General features: G+C 40.1%; 1 protein-coding gene across 2 annotated transcripts in view; it reads left to right on the top strand.

Annotated features, from left to right (window-relative positions):
* The window catches only part of DZIP1 (DAZ interacting zinc finger protein 1), an 86206-nt gene that overhangs the window by 14548 nt on the left and 57887 nt on the right, over window positions 1–13771 (top strand). The window contains exons 3-4 of one of the 2 annotated variants that reach the window (XM_078853380.1): window positions 3631–3715; window positions 5974–6098. In XM_078853380.1, coding sequence (XP_078709506.1) covers window positions 3631–3715; window positions 5974–6098 — 210 coding nt within the window. Of the gene's footprint in view, window positions 1–3630; window positions 3716–5970; window positions 6099–13771 lie in introns of both variants that reach the window. The other variant, XM_073347964.2, reaches the window with a different exon arrangement.

The following is a 13771-nucleotide window of genomic DNA, read 5'->3' as shown; positions in this document are numbered from 1 at the left end:
CTGCAGGATCGGGGCCTTAAGGAGAAGCTGCTGATGTGATTTGCATTTCAAAAGCTCTAGATTTCTTGTTTGACCAGAGTATCTGACCTGGGTTGAAAATGGAAACAGAGTGAGCCCTTGCATCAATTGAATTGTAAACTCAACTGAATGTCAAGTAATCCCCTTATTGTATTTGAGAGCACAAATATGTGCATTCTCTTCAAAATACACTTAGGCCCTATCTGGCTGAGTGGAGCCAGAAGAAGAATCAAGCAAAATACTGGGCTTGGAGTATAGTTCATCTTCCTTCTTCTGTTCAGTGGCATTTGTCTCATTTTCCATTTAAGGTCATATAAAATAAAAAGTTCTTTCTCCCCCTTTTATGCTTTGGAGTAAATTATTATCTCTAAGAATTAGACAGATTTAGTGAGGGGTGAGTTCAGAAAATGATATTGAATAATATCTGTAAAATGGTGTGAGCATTTTGGGTCTGAACTTGGAGGACTCCATGTTATCCATTTCTAGTATTTGTAAGTGCAGGCTGTCTCATAGCCAACAATTACATATCACTTGTCTGTATTAAACATTTGGCTGTCCTGGAGTGCCAAACAATAGGGTTTTTGCTAGTCTTGCGCAGTGGGTAGTTCAGGTTCCATGCCCGTTAAAGCTTTGGCCCCTTTATGAGCAAGGCTGTAAACAGTCACTTGCCTTTCTTAATGCATGTGCACTTTATTTTCAATGTGATGCACAGTAATTGAGTTTTGAGTTTTAAGTTTAATGTCTTTAATCCACCTTCAGAACAAGTGAAAACTGTAAAAATAGGAACTGTCAAATGGAATTGCTGTTAAGGTGTGATCATTTTAAGGCTCAAAAACTCAAACAATGTCTTTCTTCATGAAGGAATGTCAGCTTTCTACTATATTTGAATTTCTCATATTGTGATGATTTGCACAAGGTCTTAATGTTACATAAAAGCTTTTTTGTATTTAATACTATGAAAAATAGTTAGAGGAATATTGTCACCAGTAATAGGCACATAGTATAAACATTCCATGTGTTAATTGTTGAATAAGAGCTTGCTTCTACTACATGAGTTTAGTGCTTGAATGGATAATAGTATTTCACAGCCAATTTAATACCATAAATCATGCGCAATCTGTTATAGTGTAAGATCCCCGATGGTTCTTTGCTTTGCTGCCATACTATACCTTCTCTATCTAGGTTTTATGTCAGTACTTCCTTGCATGTATCCAACAAAATGTAACTTAATTATTAATGGTTTTAGTGGTGGTTGCAAGACATGTATATTTAATATCACACTAGCCATCAGTAGTAGAATTTTAAATTCTAGATGAGACCTGGGAATTTGGCTATAATGAACAGATTTTAAATCTGCTGTGCAAGTTTGAAATTGTCTTTTACATTCATATCACATCAGTGTGACTGACTGACTTAAGTGTGCAGTTGTGGCTCCCTCAAGCAGATTTGTATGTTTTAAAACATATACGATAGCCAAGGATAGTTAGCCATCAGACCTTATGAAGAAATGAGGGGTTTTGATTCACAACCTGGTCAATCGCTTTCAACAGCTGTACATTTTGTTCATGTACTCTTAAAATGAGCAAAATGTACTTTAAGGATGAATTAAAAAGCTTTAAAATATACCAACAGGATCCAAATTTGATAAAATTCATATCTACATTTATAAAAGATGAGTGTAAACGAATGTGTTAAATACACATCATTAGAGGCAGGACAAATCATAAAGAATGTGTAAATGTTCTGTAGTATATTTTGTATAAAAAAACGAAGTATGTAATTCGGCACCTTACTACCTCCTCTGCTGTTATATTTGTCCTGAAAGGTTGGGTGGGAGGCAGATTCTTTAAGGTTTGTGCTATGTGAATCAGTGAGTTTTTGCTGTATTTTGTTATTACTTTGGATCCTAATAAACATTGCTTTTATTTATCTGCAACTGTCCCCCTTTCTTGCTCCAGCTCCTCCTCCCTATTATTCTCTCCAGCATGATTCCCCCCACAACTCTACTTTTCCTTATCTCATTCCCTTTCTAAGTGTCCTGAAAAGCAGTAATGCTAAAAATGTCTAAGGATAGTAGGTTTCTTCAAATTTCATCAGAGTTTTCAGTATAATATGGGAAGGAAACAAAAAGTCAATGCAATTTTGGGCTGCAAACATTGTATTCTGGGATGGGAGCTAATAAATATTTACATAGCTCTGGCACCATCACACCTGGAATTGCTTTTACTTTCTGGGAATTTCATTAATTCAGAGGAGGGTGAATGAGCTACAGAAGACCTTTGAGGGCTGGGGAGACTGATTTATAAGAAAAGGCTAGAGATATGCCTTGACTGTCTCGTGATTAGGGTAGGGTTGCCAGGTGTCCAGTTTTTGACAGGAAAGTCCAGTTACTGCAGGCTGGGGAGGCAGGGAGGCGCTGGATGATTACCCATGCCAGCTCCTATTCAGTCAGGGCCGCCTCCTATCTGCATTGGGCGACTGCAACTCCCAGCCTGGCTCCACTGGTGAGTCCCTTCTGACCTGGGCAGAGGGGAAAAGCAGTGAGTGACGGGGGGAGAGAGGAAGAGAAGTGAATGGGGTGCGGTGTCTTGGGGGCGGGGGTGAAGAGGTGGGGCAGGAGTAGGGTCTGGGGCGGGGGAAGAGGGCAGAGTGGGGGATGTTCTGGCACTCTTGCTGGAGTGTCCAGTTTTAAAACATTATAAAGTTGGCAACCATAGATTAAGGGGTGGGATGTGTCCCGATAACAATATGCAGAATGGAAGAATTTTAGCATAGTAAAAGAAGGTATTCATATATAATAATTTATCAAAAGTAGGGATGGAATCCCCATTTCTTGGCACATTTAAAACTAGACTCTACAAAGCACAAGTAATCTTACACTACCACATTGCCTGGATGACCTATGGTATTTTATGATTCAACCTCCCACTCCCCCCATCCCAACATGGATATATAGTTCAAAGTATGCACTGTTAAATGCCAAATTTCTCCGTTCAGCTATTGTTGAGTTATATATATTGGAAGGAGAGAAAGTGTGGCAATACAATTTCACAATGGGAAAGTACATGTATTTTTCTTTTCAGTTTTTGTAATCCAAAATAGTGGCATGGATATTCCTCATATTTCACGTTTTTTAAAACCAAACTTGGAGCATTTCAGCCCAAATGGAGATTTTATTTTAAAGTTAAGAGTGAGTGATAATAAGGGTAATAATTTAAACTTGTTTTCCACTCTAATTATAACATTAATTAGAAAGTGTGTTTGTGTCTTTTCTCACAATATTCTCAATCATCGCCTTGTCTTGACTAGAATGCCAGACATTCTCAAGTGTCTATGACCTTATCACTTTCTAGTGGCTTAATCTTACAGAGGATATGATTCCTAACATTACTACTCAAGCTTGAATATTTCATCGGTTATCACCAGCATGCTATGTCATTTAAATTGAATAATGTTGGAATTCAAATCAGCATCACAGTGTTGCCATGTACAAGAATGGGCTACTGTACAGAGAAATGTAATAGGCTAATTCAAAAAATGTTAACTGTTATAATTAAAAAAAACAGCACTTAATGTTGTTACCTAAGACAAATATCTATCTGTATTTTGTAGTGTCAGTTTTGTGATAAGGCTTTTATGAACTATTCCTTTCTACAAAGTCATATGCAACGACGCCATAAGGAAGAATCTCACACTGGTGAGTACTTTCACACGATCAGGAAAGTTAAGGTGATATAGAAATATGTAAAATATATTCAGGATATGCAATTTGGATTTTGTGTGACCCAGAAGGAAGCCATTTGACTTATAAGCCCCAGAGTGAGTTTGTACATTTGACAGACAGATCACGTAAACTGACCAAATGTGATATGGCAGTTATTTCACTGAAAGATTATAAACATGGAATAGCATGCTGCCATGTTTAGAATCATTTTTCAAACTGAGTTCCTGCTGAATACCTTTGCCAGTGGCAGAATTCAGAGCAATTGCTTCCTCTGAGTATTTGAAAACTGTGAAAATATGGGTGGTATTGCCACTGAACAGGATGTACCATGGAAAAGTACATTTTATAAAAAAAGTTTTGTTATCATTATAGGATCCACTCCACCTCCAGTGAAGTTAGCAAGAGTTGGATCAGGCCCACAATAAATTAATAGTGATAGTACAATGTGATAGTTATAGGGAAACTTATGAATTTGTTTAGATTAGATAGGTGAAACTTCTGTTCCCAGAATTTCATTTTAAGGGTCACTGTCAAAAAATTGTTTAAAATGTACACTCAAAAATGTATCCATCTTTAATCTTGACATGCCACTTTATCAATCTATCTAGGTTTTTATAAGTTTGCCCATCACTGCAGTATCTGAGTACATAGCAGAACAATGGGAGTAACTGTGAATGTGTCTACACAGCAATTAAAAACCCACAGCTGGCTAAGGAGCTCAGTCTAAGGGGATGTTTAATTGCGGTGTAGATGTTCAGGTTTGCGCTGGAGATCGGGCTCTAGGACCCTATGCGGGGGAAGGATCCTAGAGCCCAGATTCCAGCCTGAGCCTGAACATCTATACTACAATTAAACAGCCCCTTAGCCCAAGCCCCACAAGCCCAAGCCAGCTGGCACAGCTGTGGGTGTCTTATTGCAGTGTAGACATACCCTAAGTATTCAAAGAGTTGGAGCACTCCCCTCACACAGTAATTCTTCTTGCTAATACAGAATGAATCCAGCTCAATTGGCTGCCATTCCTCCCATTACCCTCCTTTTCCAAGCACATCATAGCTGCTTTCCTCTACCAGTTTACCAACATATCTTGCAGTTCCTTCAACTACTGCTATTTTATTGGCCTCTCAGGCTAGTGTTCAAACCCTGTCTCCATCCTATATCATTCCCCCTAGCCCATTTCTCTTGCTCCCTGCTGCTCTTGCTTCCTGACCACCGCTATCCAGCTGCTCCTGCTCCATTGCCAACCTCTCTGGCTCACCATCCCCCACTTTCGTTCCCTAACACCTTTCCCATTGCTAAAGAACACCAGCTCCCAGCAACAATGAATCACACACATGGTGAGAAAAATATATTGGGGTAAAACAAGCAAAAATATGAAGAATGTCTTTCACACTATAAATATTCTTCAGTTGACACAAAGCAGAAGAGGCAAAGAAGAAAATCCCTAAATTCATCATTTATGCTGACAAGAATAAAAATGTAGCAGTACTCTGTACATGCAAATTCCTCTGAAGCAACCTGACAAAGTCTCTTTACCATACACCTCTAACCATGTATACTGAATTGCTAACTCATGCATATTTAATGTTGTGAGTCACAAGACCAAAGGCCACATGCCTTGAACAATTTGAAGTGCAGGTATCCTGATATAATTCCACTTCCTGATCTGCAGTATTGTTTTTAAGAAAATTATTTTACAATAATCTACCAAATAAAGTAGTGTAACAACGATTATTATGCTGGATTGCTGAGTTTAGCACCCTGGTTGAATAATCAAAGTTGTATCTCTATATGGACTGATAAAGAAATTGACTAATTAACATCCTTTAATGAATCTTGCAGAATTATATATTTGGGAGTCATGCCTTTCATTCCTCCTTTGACCTTCTGCCCCTTACATTCCTATAAAACATGTTGAAATTAGATTATCTATGTCAAATTAGTTCATTTTTAATATTAAATATTTCATAAGCTTATTTCACATGCTATATTTTCAATAAGACAATGGCTGTCAACCTATGGCCCATGGATCTTATTCTAGTAGTCCAGAGAATGTATTATTTTGAGAAGCAATCTATGAGGAATTGTGATATTGGGAGGAAAGATGATCTGTGAGAGTAGTGGTTCACAGAATGAAAAGGTTGGAGAAGCATAGAAAAAAGACATCTGTAGGAAAAATCTCATTTCCCAAAAATATAATTAACATTTTGCAAATGTATATTTCTTTCAAGCAGAACAAAAGAAGAAAGCAAAGACAGATAAATTACAGGATGAGATCGATAAGTTGAAGGAGCAGTTGCAGCTCACCAAGTCCCTCCTAGAAGCTGAACAACAAGCTCACATGGCCAGATTTTCTAAGGTAGTATATATTAAGTATTAGCAACATCCTACAGGAATCAGTATTCTGGACTGTGTTCACTGATCATGTAGCTTGCAAATGAGGTTAACAGAACTAAATGAAAACTTAAATAAGATTTTTCTGTTTAGCAGCATTGTTCCTGTGCCACATCAGCATCACCTCCTGCAATTTTAAAAGCCCTATTTGTTACCTTCCACTGTCCCTTCTTGAATGTATTTTGGAACCAATATGAAAGGCACTGCTACTGTTAGCACCTGTCAGTCATCAGAATGGCAAAAAGCTCTTATTGGAGCAGATAGAATGCAGAATATTATAATACTATTTATTATTTAAAAAATCATATAGTGCCTAGACACTGTGGTGATTGGGCACTTGCTAGATACAGCTCTGTAAGTTTAATTGATGGTTTATAAACAGTAAGATGTTCTTTGCCATGAGAACTTCAATCTAACATAGGCAAGACATGAGTTAACAGTTTAAAGCAGGGAGAGTAAGAAGAGGGTAATGGTGAGAAAATGCAAGGAATATCACTTCAACTTGTATGTTAGCCTTTGAACCCTAGGTAAGCAGCCAGCCAAAGGCTTTCAGTAACCTTGAAGCAGTAGGTAGCCTCAGCCATTGTGGAGGGTTGACAAGAGATGAAGCAAAAGTGGAAAGTGAAAAAATTTAAAAGCAGTAATATTGCTTTAGTGGGTAGTTACGTGCAAGGGCTTTATTTTATTACTGTTGTTATTAATGTGAATTGCAATAGGATCTACAAGCGGGGAAGAGAGAATAGGTGTAACAAAGAAATAAAGAAATATTGTGGTTATATAGTTAAGCTACTGCACAAGTTGATAATTTCTGATCGTTCCAAATCATCTTGCAATTTTTGCTTCTTTTCAAATAAAATCAGCTATCCTGTCAATATCACAAGAGGGGTGAGTTTTTAGGATGGATTTTAAGGAGGAGAGGATAGAGGCCTAACAGATAACTTCAAGGAGTGCATTCTATGAATAAGGGGCAGTGTGGAGTTGGTTTTTAAATAAGACAGACTTAGTTAAAGACCAATCTTGATCTAAATTTTATAAATGTAATTTAGTTTTAATATTGCATTGTAAATTGTCCCACTTTTCCTACTATTTTGGTAACTTTCTTCTGCATAGCATGGTTATAAAGTTCCCTTTACTTCTGCTGCTGACCTCACAGTAGAAACCATTGTTTCGTACAAGAGGCTATGCAAAGGAAACAAGGGGAGAGCAGCCCTTGATGCTGAAAAAAGTTTAATTCAAATAGAAGAATCAACCAATGATACTGCCAAGAATGACCTTGAGCAGATCGCTGCAGACTACGCGGCTCTGGGAAGAAGGATAAAGGAGTTCGAGGCACAAGTGGTGTTCTCGTCCATCCTCCCCATGGAAGGAAAAGGCCTGGGTAGAGACCGTCGAATCGTGGAAGTCAACGAACGGCTACTCAGGTGGTGTCGGAGAGAAGGCTTTGGATTCTTTGACCATGGGATGGTGCTCCAAGAAGGAGGAGTGCTAGGTAGAGACGGGCTCCACCTAACGAAGAGAGGGAAAAGCATCTTTGCAAGCAGGCTGGCTAACCTAGTGAGGAGGGCTTTAAACTAGGTTCACCGGGGGAAGGAGACCAAAGCCCTGAGGTAAGTGGGAAGTGGGATACCGGGAGGAAGTAGGAGTGCGCGAGAGGGCAGGGCTCCTGCCTCATACTGAGAAAGAGGGACAATCTACGAGTTATCTTAAGTGCCTATACACAAATGCAAGAAGCCTGGGAAACAAGCAGGGAGACCTGGAAGTCCTGGCACAGTCAAGGAATTATGATGTTATTGGAATAACAGAGACTTGGTGGGATAACTCACATGACTGGAATACTGTCATGAATGGATATAAACTGTTCAGGAAGGACAGGCAGGGCAGAAAAGGTGGGGGAGTTGCACTGTATGTGAGGGAGCAGTATGACTGCTCAGAGCTCAAGTATGAAACTGCAGAAAAACCTGAGTGTCTCTGGATTAAGTTTAGAAGAGTGGGCAACAAAGGTGATGTCGTGGTGGGAGTCTGCTATAGACCACCAGACCAGGGGGATGAGGTGGACGAGGCTTTCTTCTGGCAACTCACAGAAGTTACTAGATCGCAGGCCCTGGTTCTCATGGGAAACTTCAATCACCCTGATATCTGCTGGGAGAGCAATACAGCAGTGCACAGACAATCCAGGAAATTTTTGGAAAGGGTAGGGGGCAATTTCCTGGTGCAAGTGCTGGAGGAACCAACTAGGGGCAGAGCTCTTCTTGACCTGCTGCTCACAAACCGGGAAGAATTAGTGGGGGAAACTAAAGTGGACGGGAACCTGGGAGGCAGTGACCATGAGATGGTCAAGTTCAGGATCCTGACACAGGGAAGAAAGGGGAGCAGCAGAATACGGACCCTGGACTTCAGAAAAGCAGACTTTGACTTCCTCAGGGAACTGATGGGCAGGATCCCCTGGGAGAATAACATGAAGGGGAAAGGAGTCCAGAAGAGCTGGCTGTATTTTAAAGAATCCTTATTGAGGTTTACAGGGACAAACCATCCCAATGTGTAGAAATAATAGTAAATATGGCAGGCGACCAGCTTGGCTTAACAGCGAAATCCTTGCTGATCTTAAACACAAAAAAGGAGCTTACAAGAAGTGGAAGATTGGACAAATGACCAGAGAGGAGAATAAAAATATTGCTTGGGCATGCAGGAGTGAAATCAGGAAGGCCAAATCACACCTGGAGGTGCAGCTAGCAAGAGATGTTAAGAGTAACAAGAAAGGTTTCTTCAGGTATGTTACCAACAAGAAGAAAGTCAAGAAAAGTGTGGGCCCCTGACTGAATGAGGGAGGCAACCTAGTGACAGAGGATGTGGAAAAAGCTAATGTACTCAATGCTTTTTTTGCCTCTGTCTTCACGAACAAGGTCAGCTCCCAGACTGCTGCACTGGGCAGCACAGCCTGGGGAGGAGGTGACCAGCCCTCTGTGAAGAAAGAAGTGGTTCGGGACTATTTAGAAAAGCTGGACGAGCACAAGTCCATGGGGCCGGATGCACTGCATCCGAGAGTGCTAAAGGAGTTGGTGGATGTGATTGCAGAGCCATTGGCCATTATCTTTGAAAATTCATGGCAATCGGGGGAAGTCCCAGACGACTGGAAAAAGGCTAATGTAGTGCCCATCTTTGAAAAAGGGAAGGAGGAGGATCCTGGGAACTACAGGCCAGTCAGCCTCACCTGAGTCCCAGAAAAATCATGGAGCAGGTCCTCAAGGAGTCAATTCTGCCGAATATGTACCCAGGCTTTCAGGCAGGATTGTGTTCAGGCTGCTATCCCAAGCTGCTGCCTGTTGCACTCCTGCCATCCTGCTATTTTTAGGTGCGAGCCTGAGCAGAGCTAACATGTACATCTAACTGAGCTGGGAATTAAATCTCTCAGCTGCTGAGTAGACATACCCTTTGGCATGTCTACACTACCACTTTTGTCGGTATAGCTTATGTCGCTCAGGGGTGTGAAAAACACACCAGAGCAAGATAAGTTACTCCAATAGAAATGCTGGTGTGAACAGTGCTATGTCGGCAAGAGAGCTCTCTCCCATCAGCATAGAGCAGCTACATGAGCGATCTTACAGCAGCTCAGCTGTATCTGTATAGATGTGCTGCTGTAAGCTCTCTAGCGTAGACATGGCCTTAGTCAGATTCCCTTATAGGAAACTGCAAGATTGTGATCAGAAGGGGAAAGAGAATGGTTCATTTACTGGCAATGAGTAAAAAAGTCAAGGAGAACCAAATATAGGTAACATTAAATTATAAATAAGGCTTTTTAAATGTAGCTTTAAAAATCAGACTAAATTTGGTCTTTATCTTATTATTAGAATGAAGTTTTAAAATATTCAGCTTTAAAGCAGCCTTGATGTGAAGCCCTTTTCCCGAGAGAAGTTGCTGCCCAGCTTTTGATATGAATCACCTCCACACAACTTCTTATCTGTACTGGACTGGGTTTGTAAGGTCAGATACTCTTGGAAGTGAGAGGCTATTTTTCAGTCTTGCAGTCATCAGCATGACTGTGAGGAGCTATAGTACAGTAACTCAAAGCCTGTTATCTTTAAATAAATAAATAAAGCATTATGAAAAGCTTGCTTTGGAACATGGTTCTGATTCCCATCAATGTGAATCTTTGATCCTAGATTGCTGAAGAACATTTCTCATGTCAGCATAATGGACCTGAACTAACATGGGCATATGCTAGATATGCTAGCCAGTCTGTCCATATTTGATAGTTCAAGTGCTTGAACAGATGGCTCATGCAGCTAAAGCATTGTCTGCCTTATGGCACAGAACACACAGCAATAGTCCATCCCAGTAGTCCGTCACAGACATCTTGATGCACCCAAAACAGATCCTTTGAAACTATATGAGTCTTAGCTAGGGAGCTGCCTGAGAAGTTCTGAAATTCATGCTTACACTGGCATGAGCCTCTCTCTAGCTCTTTCCCCTGACAATGTTCAGGCTGTCATGGGATGACTTGGGGAGGGAAGTATAGAGACAGGGATGTGGAGGGGCTGGCTGAATACATCCTGCCACTGTGACTGATCCCCATTGTCACCCCAGATATCCCTCTCTTCAGAAGGGGTAACTCTTTCCTATCCTACCAGATGAACCATCATTTTCTTACAGAACTAAATAACCTTACAATAAAAAGGGGAGACCTTTGAAGCCTGCTGCTGGCCTCACTTGCCCTCTGTCCCTATTGTAGTAGGAAGAGAACCTGAGACATAACCCCTTGTCATAAGGCCAGAGGCTTGATATGAGGCCTGAGGGGAAACAGGAGGAATTTGGGGCATTATTGGTGGAAAAAATAGAATGAAGGGGGGGAAATTTACATTTTTTCCTTAGGCCCTTTAAATCCTTACTATTGCCTGTTTTTTTTCCCCCGTGAGGGGGACTGTGCTCATATTTCTAAAAATTTAAGCCTACAATTTATCCACAAACTGACAACAGTGTGGAAGGAAAATGGAGGCCAAATAAATTTATGTTGCTAGACTACTAGCAATTATACTAACTCTGATTATGTCTTTGCCTTCGTTGTCCACTTGCAATTGGACTCCTTCAGCAGAGGTTGCCAAATGTCCACCAAAGACTAACAACTTTTAGTCATGACTACTGTTTGCAGAGTCAAGCAAGTGGCTTCAGACTCAGTACTAATTTCCTGAGTCACCCATTTTCCAGTTGTTAATTTGTATATTTATATTTTGCAATTGCATAATTCCTGACATTGTTGGTACTAAATTTATTAATTTATTACTTTTTAAATATAGTACACACATACATCATGAATTTGCAGGTGTAAATTTACCACATAATTTCCTCATGAATTTAAGCTTTCATTTTTTTAAATTAAATTTCTAGCCCTATGGTTGCAGTGAGAATTTTTAAATGAGACTGTGTAAGCATGTTAGGGATACCTGCCTGAGTCTGCAGACAGCCTGAAACAATAGCTCTAGAGACATGAGAATTGCCCCATTTAGCTCTGAAATCCAATGACAATCGTTTAAAATGTCATTGTTGTTAACCATTTCTTCCTATAATGTGCTTATCTTGCAACCCCAAACTATCTGCTATGCCTTCCCAAGTGCCAAAAGCCCCGTCTGTCTTTTACTTAAGCATTCAGGTTCCCCTGAGAACTTCTAGAATGTAGTTTTCTGTTTGGTATAAAATTCTGCAGTGTACAAAAAAACCGAAAATGTAAGGGGCAGCAATAAAATACCAATTTTTAATACCAAATTAAATAGCACCAGTGATACTGATTGGATAGTCTGATTTGTTTTATTTTAAATTAATAGTAATCCATTAAAAAAATTACTTGAAGCTGCAGTAAAGTTTCCAGTCTGTCATATCAGAATACTTCAGAAACAACAGTTGTGGATTTTCCTGTATAATTAGGTCAATCCTATTACAAGGTATGTGGGACCTTAATTTAATGATGCTCCCAATATGCATTTAATAACATGTCATTTCTATAGATAAATATTTTAACTTAACCATTAGAAAATCCACTATTCAGCTATTCAGTTCCCTGTTTATACCTTTGAAACAAGGACAGTTAGAGTAATACTGAGAAAGCAAAGTTGCATTTGATATGTAAGGCACAAGGATAGTGAGTAGAATAAAAGAACATATCTGATTTGTTGAATTATTTTACCCACCTCAGTAAAATTCACCCAACTATACTAACAGAGTAACTAGAAACTTTCCGGTGGAAGGAAGCTACTTCATAAAAAGCAATAAAAATGGCCTAAAATAAGCTTTATCCCCTGAAGGTGGCAGTATAGTTTTCATGGTGCTGGGTGTGTGTCCTCTCTTTCGTCACTCTGCCAGGTGACAACCAATCCAGAATGAAAATTTTTGTCTCCATCTCTGATTCCATCTGTAGGCTCACAAGAATTTGCCCAGGTATCATGCCCCTGCTGGGTAGCTGCAGCTGGCATCTTTTCTGTGAAGTGATATCTTAATTTCTGGGCCTTAGATGGCACCAGAGTTCCCATGGAGCAGAAGAAGCAATATGAAAGCCTAAAAATACCAGGGAGGAAAGGGAAGAAATCCCCTTCCTGCTCAGCTCCAGCACTGCCCTAATAGTGAGGCTGTTCTGCTCAGAGTGTGCTGCCCCTCCCCCCACTTCCATGTGGAGTTCTGACAAGCCATATTGAGTGGGAACAGAAGTAACTCTGAACTAAGGGCCTGCATCCCACTCCAGTAGCCGCCCTACAGACACCAGTGGAGTGAGAGGGTCTGCCCAGCACAATCCAGATCTTATGAAAGAAGAGAACCTTATTTCTGAGGAGGAGTTCCAGGATATCAGCAGCATGGAGGTAGGGGACTTCCAGTACTTCTCAGGGCTTTCCCCACATTAATCATATCTAACAACTGCCTCAAGATGAATGCACCAGCCTTGAAACTGTCCTTGTTAGTACAGAAGAACAGAGAACATCATGGTATGTACAGTACCAGAAGAACACACCTTTCTCATTATGATGTATTTCTGCCATTTCTACTATCTTTGCCGTCATTGCATTGATATCCCCTAGAAGCATGTGTTGGAGGGCATTTGGCCACTAACAACACTCAGCCCAGTAGTTTGTTTCATATACAGTAAGCACTGAAAAGCTATCAAACAGTGATTGCTTTTTTGGTCACTGTTCTCCTAGTACTGTGTTAAAAGTAATGACTTTAAGTTGAAAATCTGTATAAGCCATTATCAAGCCCGAGATTTCAAATTCCCCCTTCCTTACAATCTGTATATATCAGTCACAACTATATTTACTGATAGCCAGAATTACCCTGTTTAGCCCAATTGTTTTGTATATTTATTTCAAAATTTTTATTTTTCTCACTTAAAGTTGTGAGGGCACCTTGTGCGAGCTTTTGCTGTAAAAATGTGAATTTCATAGGACTCCACATCAAGGGAATGATGATTACTCACTGCCATTATTTTTGCTCTTATTTTGCTGGTTCTGATGGATTGATTACATGTTTTTCTCTGGTAGTGTGATTCATTAATATTGGATTATAGTTTGCTTGATAACATAGTAACAGTTGAACCCACAGAGTCATAGAATCACAGAATTCTGGAAGGGACCTCAAGAGGTCATCTAGTCCAGTCCCCTGCAT

The sequence above is a fragment of the Lepidochelys kempii genome, chromosome 1 (genome assembly GCF_965140285.1).
Source record: "Lepidochelys kempii isolate rLepKem1 chromosome 1, rLepKem1.hap1, whole genome shotgun sequence".
NCBI lineage: Eukaryota > Metazoa > Chordata > Testudines > Cheloniidae > Lepidochelys > Lepidochelys kempii.
This window is presented reverse-complemented; position numbering and strand designations above follow the sequence as displayed.